Source organism: Mytilus galloprovincialis, chromosome 9, assembly GCF_965363235.1.
Source record: "Mytilus galloprovincialis chromosome 9, xbMytGall1.hap1.1, whole genome shotgun sequence".
In the NCBI taxonomy this organism is placed as follows: domain Eukaryota; kingdom Metazoa; phylum Mollusca; class Bivalvia; order Mytilida; family Mytilidae; genus Mytilus; species Mytilus galloprovincialis.
The window spans coordinates 69,355,257-69,367,550 of NC_134846.1; the positions used below are offsets into that span (position 1 = coordinate 69,355,257).

The 12,294-nt window shown below is 31.9% G+C and overlaps 1 protein-coding gene across 2 annotated transcripts in view; it reads left to right on the plus strand.

Annotated features, from left to right (window-relative positions):
• The first annotated feature begins 585 nt into the window (after positions 1-585).
• LOC143045780 (wings apart-like protein homolog) overlaps positions 586-12,294 on the plus strand; it is a 33,422-nt gene continuing 21,713 nt past the window's right edge. The window contains exons 1-4 of one of the 2 annotated variants that reach the window (XM_076218530.1): positions 586-703; positions 4,368-6,015; positions 7,597-7,680; positions 10,974-11,162. In XM_076218530.1, the coding sequence (XP_076074645.1) occupies positions 4,375-6,015; positions 7,597-7,680; positions 10,974-11,162 (1,914 nt within the window). In that variant the 5' untranslated portion in view covers positions 586-703; positions 4,368-4,374. The remainder of the gene's footprint in view (positions 704-4,367; positions 6,016-7,596; positions 7,681-10,973; positions 11,163-12,294) is intronic. The other variant, XM_076218531.1, reaches the window with a different exon arrangement.

A 12,294-nucleotide genomic window follows, 5' to 3' on the forward strand; every position in this document is an offset into this window, starting at 1 on the left:
ATCTTTTCTTGTGCCCGCCTGAGGTGTTGCTTATTGGTCATGATTGACATTTAAAAGTAATTTATACATGTAGATAAAATATTTAGCCGCACTTGCCATGACTTGGTAGATCTTAAAACTAAGTTACACTAAAAGGATAGCAGGAATTACCAAAAATTTAAGCCGAAACAATAGACCAAGCTGTATGTGTTATTACATCATAATGTCAACTAACTAATGGTACAGATTTTGTTCATCACCAAAAAACAATGTTCCAAAAAACATTTTATGTCAAATAATGTCAACGAATATTTACAGATAACATATTTTACATGTGACTCTTTCTTTTAAAGGACAAATATCTAAAAAAAAAATGATTTCCATTCCATGGATAAAATTTAATATATTACCAATTCATGAGTATGTTGTTCTAAATGTTGCTTTAATTATTTACAGTAGTGCTTTTAATCATTATTTAATAATGTGCAGGTAATTGGAAAAAAAAATGGGTCAAAGGGAAATAACACTTACAGATTAGTTGAACTATTTTTAAAGTTATTTCCCCTTTGATTTACGAAACAATGCCTGTAAAATCTGTCCTGAAAGACAAGTGCGATGAGAGTGCGCCTGCGTACAACTGTTATTGTTAGAATTTTCAAAATGGCGCTGTACAGGCGATAGCTGCCGATTGTGTTTGTATATCATGCAGATTTGTTTTTAACAGGTGAATTGAAAATGGGAGTTTTTCATTACAATATTATGCATTTACGCAACATTTTACTCAAAGAATTTGGCGCGACACGTTCTCAGATGGACGAATGAACGCAATCTTTCTCTTGTACGAGTTATCTTACCTCCTCAAAATGATCAATCTTTTTTCGCCTTTTCTGATAGAGATGCCCATTGATTTATGTCTAGTTTAGAGTTATTTTTTTGAGATATTAAACTACTTTCTGTAAAAAACAAATAATTGACGATTATATAGTTCCTCGCAGCTACATCAGGATCAACTAAGATCTTGTTGTATTGCGTATAAATTATAATTTATATTTTTCAAATCCAGATCATGGCATATGGCCTGGCATGTTGTTTGTGCATAATTCATACATTAAAAAAATCTTTTACCTTTACTACAACAACTATTTAGGTATTTTGTCAAGATGAATGTGGACTAGTCTACAGCTGTTAATATTCAAGTTGGATATTATCACCACTTAGCTTTAAACATATTTATAGTGGATTGGGAAACAAATTATGTATTGCAAATACCTATTTGTTTGCCAAAACTGTACATCTCAAAGGTTCCATTAAAATTTTGATATAATAAATACAAATTATCTGACGCCCACAATGGAAAAGTGATTGTGGAAGGACGTCAATAGTTTAGAAGGGTCCGATTCTCTGGTCAAGCAGGACAGATTTCTAAATAGCAATAAGGTGTATTGGTATTATACCCCTAAACGAATCCGGGTCCGTTCGCCCCCTTTCACTTTCACACCTTACACGTTCGCATCCAATTTTTATTGGTTTTGTGTTTAAAACTTTGTAATCAAGTTTTGGCAAGTCAGTGTATTCCTATAAGTATCAGGGCTCACACTACTTCAGAATTAAAGGGAGAAGTGACTTCTCTTTTTGAAACTGATAGGGAGAAGTGGTGAGATTTGAAAGAGAAGTGCTCATTCGCGCGGTGCGCTACAATGTTTGGATTTTACTATAGTATAAAGGGTCATATGTAAATAATGTTCTTTTTATATTATTCAATTCATATCTGAGTATACAATTAAAGTAGCATTTCAAATTAAAAGTTGTTTAAGTTTTACTAAGGTTCTTGTGAGAAACTACCAACTAAATATTTAATATCTAGCACTAAAAAATTTTTTTTTTATTTTAAAAAATGTTAAGAAAATATAATATATCAATTACAATTTAATTCAAATCTATCTCGTGTATGAAATTCAGTGTTTCTCATAAAAAAATATAAAAGTTATTAAGCTGGGCCATAATATAATTAATAGTCTCAGAGTTAAGCAACTTTGAAACAATCCATAAAAATATAGGGAATTATATGACCTATCAATTAGATGTAACCAAAAGTCTGTTAATGCGTGTGGAATACGTAATTTTCCCCTTTGGGATCAATATTCTTCTGTCAGCTGTTCCATCCGTGCGTCCATAGTAATTATTGTAAAAGTACGGTTTTTCGGTCATAGCCAGTCCGGTTCAGATCCGTAGTTTAGAAATCTGTCAATGGCGGACGAAAAGAAAATTTACAAAAATAAACGATGTTTGACAAGTCATTTGGAAAGGAACATGACGTTTTTAATGCAATAAATGGATTGAACATTTACTGGAGGCAACTTTTATCATGTTTAAATGAAGTAACAAACTTATATTGCTGCCGAAATTTAGGTTGATGTACGTTTTCAAATAACAAGCACTGGAACTTGCGGAAATGCACGAAGTGATAAAAAGTTGTATTTTTATCAAATAACCTGCTACACACTGCAAAGACAATGCTCCAACCTCTTTTCTTAGAATAATGAATCGTTTATGTCTAAATTTCTGTAATTATCAATAAAAAAATTGATGTTTCATCAACTTTGTAAAAACTGAAAATGTCCGATGACGGAAGCTTCAGAGCACAGGGCGACTTGTTTTCGCATTGGGGGTCGGGGAAAGCGAAGTGACGGTCAGGGAAGCAGCGACTTCGCCCAAGTCGCCTGGTAGCTTGAGCCCTGAAGTATATTTGTTGTCATTGTCCTAAATTAAATTAAGACAACATGTTTTTTGTGTTGAATAAATCTTAATCTTTTTTTGGTTAACTTAAGTGTATTGCTAACTTTTATTTCATTGTTTAAAAATAAATTGAGACTATAACAAGGTATTTTTTTGTGTTGAATAAATTTTAAGCATGTTTTGGTTAGTGCATTACTATGATTTTTTTTGTTTCATTGTTTCAGATCAAAGGAGCCAAGCAGTTAAAATCTTTTAGTGTTTTTCATTTAAAATCCTCAATTTGTTTACTCATACCAAGCTAAATACATGCAGTCATGGCAGTATTTACATCAAATCAATTAAAAACAACAAACTTGATTTTCTAATTATTCAACTGGAATTGTATGCGAACAGACCTTGGGTGTGAACATGCAAGGTGTGAACGTGTAGGGTGCGAAAGTGTATTGGGCGCAAACGAACCTGATACTCCCCTGAACATATATTAATTTTCGGTGATGTAACTTTTGATTTCAAGATATTTTTGCTGTTAATTTTTTTCTCATTGTAAAATGATACTCTATTTTCAATTGTTGGGTATAATTTTCAGTAATGATCCATAGACAAGGTGAACATCTAAAACTGTTAACACAAGAAGTTTAAGTATAATAATTTTGAAGGTTTGACAATTTTGACATTCATCGCTTCTAAGGGGCCACAATTGTTTTATTATACCAAACTAACAGTGGAAGGGGATTTTGAATCACTAAGAGCACTTACTTACTTTAGTCAGTAGACATACAAAGTTTATGTTCAAAAATACATTAGTGTCTTAGAATTCTTGTTTGTACAACCAATGATTTGTACAGTATAAACACGGCAAAGGACCATTTATGAGAGATATCATCGGCACAAGATGATCTGCCAAATTCTTATTTCTTATTCTCTTGATCGATGGGCTTCCAGTAAACTTTGCCCTTTTATTTAATTACGTCTGTGACATCTCTTTCATGGGAGATAACTTATGTAATAAATACTTGCCAGTGATTAATAGGGTTATTCTCAGCTGTTATGAATTTTTAGGCTTATTCGTCCTTCCTTGCAATTAAATGAAAATTAGCTGAATTATTCCATGTCACGTGATAACATGTTACCCACTAGAATTGTATGTATAAATTAAATATATGTAAAGTATAATAAATGAATACAATTTTTACCCCAAAATAAGGTGGTACCCATTTATGAGGATTTTCCCCAATCAGATAATTGTTTGTTTCCTGTGTTACTTTTTAATTATGCCAAATTCTTTTCAGTACATGTACGTTATTTTTCAACTTGATAATTTCAAAGAAACGTGTGGACATGAATGTGGCAGCAAATGCTCATGAAGTCTATCCTTATTGTGTGTGAAAAGTCGTATTTCACATGTTTTGTGTGTGTTCTGTGGAAATGTTTGGTATTTTTATTAACTTCATACATACTTGAACTTAGGGATTATAGTGGATAATGAAGAACTGAATCTGTTATGCAAAAAAGTAAACTTCTGAATATTTTACTGAAAAACTAAAAAAAACAATAATTAGTTTCAATCTGAATTTGATTTTTAATGATTAATTTTCCAGGCTTGAATGAACTTTGAAATTCAATATTCATGTTTTTATATACTTATATTTTAGATACAACATGGCTACCAAATCTGCTGTTAAAACCTATGGTAAGGCCAACAGAGAAGCTGCTCAGAGTAAAGCATTTGATGATGCTCTTAAACCAAATTCAGCAGCGAACAGGTCAACATCACAGACTAAGTGGGGCAAGACTTCATTCAGTCGTTTAAGAGAAGATGATCCATTTGAAGTCACATGTAAAAAAGTCAAAATAGAGACAGAATCTGCAGATCCTTTCTCTTTTGATTTTGAAGATGGTGAGACAGTGAAAAAAGAAGTTGTTCAGGCCCCTGTTTTACCACCCCCTCCAACTTCAAACTCAGGGAGTGGATTAGGACGTCCTGCTATCCCTAATCTAAAGGTATCACATAAAGGACAAGAGCAAATTGTTGATAATTCTGAGAATATAGAGGAAAGAACAGAAGAGGAGGAAGATGAAATTCCTTTGTCTAATTTTTCTAGACGACCTGTACGTACATATTCACGTAGGAAAAAAGGGGGCGATGATGACCAAGAATCAGGTGATCAGTCTGTGGCAGTTACCAAAGAAGAAAATACAGTTCAAGGAAGGCCACAGAGAAGGGATGTGTTTTCTGATTCTCCTGAAAGAGAAATAGAGGACCCGTTTGCAGACCAAAATAGTAAAAAGAAAACTACACGAACATACACAAGGCGTAAAGAAGGTAATGTTCCCAGAATGATCACTAGTAAAACTCATGTTTTACATTCAGAAGAAGACAGTGAAGAAGGGTTAACTGTTCTAAACTTCAGAAGTCATTACATGGATCCTGCTGTTTATAGTCAGTTCAAGTACACCCCAAATAATGATGACCCTGTAGGAAGACTCAATAACAGTAAAGTTCTACAAAAATCAGAGATCAAACATGGCAAGGGTTCCACAGTCATTGTGGTTTGTTCCCCAAAGGTTCCTCCTGTTCCAGGACTGAAAAGTTATCTGAAAGAAAAGCCTAGAGGTCCAAAAGCCAGTCAGGAAGATCCTGTGTCCAGCTTCAATCAGGTATCAAACTTAGCTGAGGCAGCAATTTTGGCAAAACAAGAGATACAGACCCTGAATAAAAATACTAACTCAGCGTTTGACTTGACAGAAGAAAATTCTGATAACTTTACTTCAGCCGACCCTGTTCCTCCTAGGTCCTTCAGCAGGAAGACAAAATCATCTTCAGGTTCAGGGGGTTCAGCTGTTAGAGTCAATAGAATATTTAAAAGTAAAAATAGAAACCTTCCTGAAGAAGAAATCAAGCGTGAAGATTCACCAGTTAAAGAAGAGACACCACCTCCACCGTTACAGAACGAAGTTATAGCAGAAATTGAAAACATACAGCAAAATCCTGCTGAGAATTCATTTGGTTTTGATGATGGTGAAGAGTCTGAAATGCCTGATATTGTAGGACAACAAGCTGAAAGTATGGAAATTTCACAGGAACCTACCCCAATACAGAGTTCTCAGGAGTCCCAAGAAACTTGTGACAGTCCAATGGAAGACCTGAGTAGTTCACAAGATATCATGTCCAGTAGTCAGGGATCTTTAGATAGTTCACAAGACTCAGCTAAATCCAAGGAACCAGTCAAGGTGAAGAAAATATTCCGATCCAAGAATGCAAGAGTGGCAGAACTTCAGAAAAAGCCAACACTTCAGAAGGTAATACTGACAACATTTTAATCACTGTAAATATATAAATAAATATGTATATAACAAACATTGGTCTCTTAAGCAAGGTATATGTATAGGGAAAGGGAAATTTAAAACCAATTTTGTTAGATGACAAAATATTATTCATAAATATTACAATATTTGGTTGCATCAGGCTTTGGTGATCTTTTATATTACTGTTCATATTTCTATCTAAAAGTTATAAGATGGCATGTTGAAATATTCTAGTGTTCAGGGTTTCCGCTGGCGGTCGCCATTTTCGCAATTTGCGAAAAAATAATAATTGTGGCGATTAAAATTCGTCATTGGCGAAAGAATTTGGCGAAAGAAATATATAAAACGATTTATTTTCAACCATCTTGTTTGTTTACTTTTTTCGGATTTCTCGGTCTTTACCTGGTCAGACAATAATCGGAATTCACCTTGAACTCGTTAAGATTTTGACAGAAAATCAATAATCAAAGGACTAATTAATAAAGGTTTTGATTGTAATGAGAAAATGATATGGTAGAATGGCGTTCGTTACATGTCACTTAAAGGATCTATTAACGTGACTTTGCGACGCACGTGTTTGAAGCAAAATTTTGACGACTCTTCTCCTTCTTTTAATGATAGTCCAGAAAAGAAAACTTGCCTATGAAGGATAATGTTCAAAAGCAAGAAAGGTCTCTAATTTAAAACTTTATCATTTAACTTTGATATTGATAATTGATTGGAGTGGGTACATTTACTTTCAAGTCGTTTCAGTGACACACATGTTTCAAGCATAGTTGTACTTACACATGTATTGGCGATGGTATAGAAAAGAAAACTGTCTCTATAAAGAAATTTATTCAAAAGGTTGGGAACAACCCCTCGAATAAAAATAACCCTTCAATGTTATGACTACACCTTACATGAGGGATCAATGTCAAGTGATAAAAAAACTTTTCAGTCTTTTGTTTTGTTGTAAAAAAACACTTCATAGTACAAAAGGACACATGTTATTATTTTTTTTAAAACTTTCCCAAAGAACTGTGACATTTTCATGTAACCAAGATTATATTCCAGGATTTATATCTTCTTTAATTTCAAAAATAAGTGGTCCCCTTCTTTTAAAGTTGTTCAAAATATAATCAATTTTCCCTATACAGTTCTTTTTTTTTTTATAAGGTAAATGTTTAGTATTTTTATTTATTACAATACAGACCGTAAGAATAGGTTTAGAAAGTAATCTTAGAAAGCAATGGGGCAAAGTAATCTTATTTAGGTTTGAAGGAGGGGAATTCAAAAGAAAGATATATTTGTGTCATATGGCGAAAAAAATAATAAAGTGGCGAAAAATATATTGTTTTGGCGAAAGAGGTGGCGAAAAAAATAATTGACCCAGGGGAAACCCTGCTAGTGTTGAGACATAAAATGAAATACATACATGAAATTTTCCTCTTTGTTTCAGTCCATGTTGAATTCTGTCTATAACATGAGATCTTACTCTAAATTTCAGTTTGTTGAAGACTGTCTATAACATTAGATTTTACTCTGTACATGTATTTCAGTCTTATAGAACTGATATTCTACTGTATATTTCAGTCCCCGTCGAAGGCAGTGTATAATGTGAGGTCCACATGGCAGGCAGATATAGATGAAGAGGAGCGGGTAACAACACAAAAAAATGTGCATACTGCTTTGCTTGGCTTTTTAGTGTTATCAGTGGTGTTCAGAATAGAAAAATAAAATATTATGGAAATTAGACCAGGGGAGGGTGATAAATGTAAAGCTGTATTCTATATTTTGTTTTTTATCATGTTTATTACTTAAACAAATGGTTATCCTCTAGCACAGCCACATCTTGTTCAGTGCATGAAATTACATGTACATAAGTTAAATGGATTTCATCTTTCTGAAAAGGTTATTCTGGACACTATTGTATAATTGTTTTAATATGAAGATATAATGAAAAGTAGTTTTATTATAGAAATAACTCAGGAATTACCGGTATGTTAAAAGTGATCAATATAAGGGATCTAATGTTTTTTGCAATATATGTTTTTTTTTTAAAGCAAGGGCTTCTCTTACCATTTGATACTTGCCCTTTTTCCATCAAGATTTACTTGATTTTCTTCCCTTCAGCTCAATATTTTAGTTAAAATGATGTATCTTTTAACACCAAATTATATAAAATATGTAGTTTTAGGCCATAGTTTGAAGTTGATTGCTTCTAGATTAACTTTTTATGAGCCAACAAATAAGAGTTTTTTGTAAAGTTGCATGATGATTTTAAATGTTTATATCATGCATGGATATAATATATAACAATTATTTTCTTTTACCTGTTTATGTATTTCCAATTACATTGATTTAGAAAAAGTATTTAGAAAATTTAATGTTGTGGTTTATTTCTCTGCTAACACAAGAACATTAATTTTTGCATAAGCTTTTATTCTTTATTTCTTGAAATTAGTAGACATTTGTGATTGCCTTGCTCTCTGAGATTAGTATTAAGCTGCATTGTTTGAACTTTTTTCTGTCCATTTTAGACTTTCACATTTTTACAAGTTATATATGTACCATTTATGTAAAACTACACATGTACAGCATTTTACTAATGACTATAAAGTATTCCTAATGATTGCTTATATGTATGCATTTCTGTCATGTTTTATATGCTGTTCCATGTTTTTCAAATTTGTTTAATGACATTTTCTTTTCCATTTAAGTGATAAAAAAAATCTATCAGAAAACATAACTCCAATAAAAAAAAAATCATGTTGAATACATTAGCATTTTGAACATAACAGGGCCAAAAATAAAATATTGTTTGTTTCCCCTCACACGACCGACCCGGTAAAATCACCACGACCCGAAAAATTTTATTGGCCATTCTTGTCCATTTTTTTTTTTTTGTTATGTTGGTTATTGGTGTTATCTTTCCGATGCTGTAGTCAACGATCGTTGGTTTTTTGTGATACCTTTATGATGCTGTAGTCAACGAGCGTTTCAAATCAAGGCATTTTTGCAAGGAAGCGTCTACATGATTCGGAATCAAGGAAACAAAGCCACACGATTTGTGTGCAAGGGTGATATTTTTTGAAAATATAAAAAAGTCTGAAGCATCTTTCAACCCGCTGAGTGCATCTTAATTTGTTTTGTATCTAACCTCTGTTCCTGAATCGTGCTTTAAAATCTATCTACTTACTTTGTCTTTGAACAGGTTGGGCACAAGTCAGGAAATGTGGGATACATGTATTCCCTGCTTTCAGGGAACGTCCCTGTTTTCTGGTGTAAAAAAAAAAACAGTTTAAATGGGATTTCCTTATTCAATTTATGGCATGAACATTACAAAAGGGCACGTTTTAACGTTATAACTGCATCCGTAGAATTTGAAATACTTATTAAAAGTATTTTAGGAAATACAAAACATGAATATAAAGTGAAGCCGTGTTTCTTCTAGAACTCGAAAAAAACATACAAATCTTTGTTTAGGAATCAATTGACCAAGCTGCATGATCCAGGTGTAACTGAACATAACTAAATTAAGGTAGCACAATACAAAGATTTTTCATCCCCAATCAATGAAATGAATTACATCAGTTTAAAGTTGTCTGATTGGGAGTAACAAAATCTTTGTATTGTGCTACCTTAATGTGTTCACTTCTATTGAAAATTTGTATTCATTGAATTTTAATTCCCAAGTGATTAACATACATGTATCTTTTTGTCATCTCATAATTGATGATTAAGGTATGAATTGGTGAACAAAGGAATTGTTTTGTTGTGAGTTATGCATCAAATTTGACTTGAAATAAACTTGATTTTTTAACTAAAAAAACACTTGCTATCATTAAGCATTGTTATCACAAGTAGAATATGCGCTTTTGTAGATTTCATTACATTAAATGAATAGGAGAAAAGGAGGTTCCTGTATAATGTTTTGTTTTAACACCAGAAAACTGGGGTGTACACTGAATTAGAATACAGGGAATACCCCACTTTTCTTGACTTGAGCCTTACCTGTTGAATTTTATACAAATTCAATATAGAAAACCATATCAAGGAATAAAATAAAATGATTTGCCTACCTACCTACCCATACCCTAACAACCTCAGTCGGGTGAGGGGAAACAAAGATATTTTTAATGTTGGCCCAACATACCTGTATCTTTATTAAACTTTATTTATCAATCTTGAGAAAAGATTGCAAGATCCTATAAACAGATCAGATTAAACATAGTGATCAATCAATAGAAAATTAAAATCAGTGAATTTTCAAGTTTTCTAAAAGGTATATCTCTTCAAAATCATAAGACTGAATTCAAGTAATAGTCAGTTTTATTTACAGGTTGTTACCATGAAGTTAAATTTTGAAGGATAAAATGAGTACACAAAAACTGACAAAGGTTTATCCAAAATAAAAACATCTATGTAGTTAAATTTCATTCTTCAGAAAATTTAAAGTAATTTGATAAATACTAAAAATGTTCACATTTTTTTTTACTGATTGTGAGATGTATAGGAAAAGATATTATCTTAATCTTATATGCATTATAAGTCATTGTAAGAAGTAAAAATTAATACATGGATTTATATATTAGAAATATGCAACTCAGTGCTTAATAAAACTGAAAATTCATTTGCGTGCTATGTGCATTCATGAATAAATGTGTTTGGACACTTGTTGAATATATTTTAACATTCTTATTCTTGATTTAAATATTCTATGAAATTTTCACTTTTTCATGTATTTATTCTTCCAAAGACTGATCAGTTACTTCTCTGGAATTGTGATATTTTCTTTTGATCAATATAAACATATACAATATATATATAATACTCAGCCTTCTTCATATACTATCTCAACTATGTATCACTTACCTGAATCTTTATATGTTTATTTATATTGAAAGTCATGCATCATTGTACCTGAAATACTGAAACCAAATTTTATAACAGTATTTTTGTATTTGCAGAAAAAGCGTGAGGCTGACGGACCACCAAAGCTTACACCAGCACCCCCAAGTAAAACAGCTAAGAAGCCAACATCATCAAGAGAGGGTTCCCCTGCAGAGATGCCACACCTAGTCAGAGCTGTACACTGGGGCAACAGAGATGGTGATGATGCTTACACCTCTGTTCATGTACATAAAGAACACAAAGAGGTACACTTATAATTATTTCTCTGTTCATGTACATAAAGAACACAAAGAGGTAAACTTATAATTATTTCTCTGTTCATGTACATAAAGAACAAAAAGAGGTACACTTATAATTATTTCTCTGTTCATGTACATAAAAAACACAAAGAGGTACACTTATAATTATTTCTCTGTTCATGTACATAAAGAACACAAAGAGGTACACTTATAATTATTTCTCTGTTCATGTACATAAAGAACGCAAAGCAGTACACTTATAATTATTTCTCTGTTCATGTACATAAAGAACACAGAGAGGTTCACTTATAATTATTTCTCTGTTCATGTACATAAAGAACACAAAGAGGTACACTTATAATTATTTCTCTGTTCATGTACATAAAGAACACAAAGAGGTACACTTATAATTATTTCTCTGTTCATGTACATAAAGAACACAAAGAGGTACACTTATAATTATTTCTCTGTTCATGTACATAAAGAACAAAAAGAGGTACACTTATAATTATTTCTCTGTTCATGTACATAAAGAACACAAAGAGGTACACTTATAATTATTTCTCTGTTCATGTACATAAAGAACACAAAGAGGTACACTTATAATTATTTCTCTGTTCATGTACATAAAGAACAAAAAGAGGTACACTTATAATTATTTCTCTGTTCATGTACATAAAGAACAAAAAGAGGTACACTTATAATTATTTCTCTGTTCATGTACATAAAGAACAAAAAGAGGTACACCTATAATTATTTCTCTGTTCATGTACATAAAGAACAAAAAGAGGTACACCTATAATTATTTCTTTGTTCATATACATAAAGAACACAAAGAGGTACACCTATAATTATTTCTCTGTTCATGTACATAAAGAACACAGAGGTACACTTATAATTATTTCTCTGTTCATGTACATAAAGAACTCAAAGAGGTACACATATGGTTACAACTATTTTTGTGTTCAATTACATAAGAAACACAAAGATTTGCACACATGTTTTAATTATTTCCCTGTTTATGTACATAAGAAACACAAAAATAAACTATTTGTATCATCATGTTATGTAAGTAGTTCAATTGAAACAAAGATTTATTTTGTATTAAGGGGGCTCCTGGGTATAAATCAATTTATTT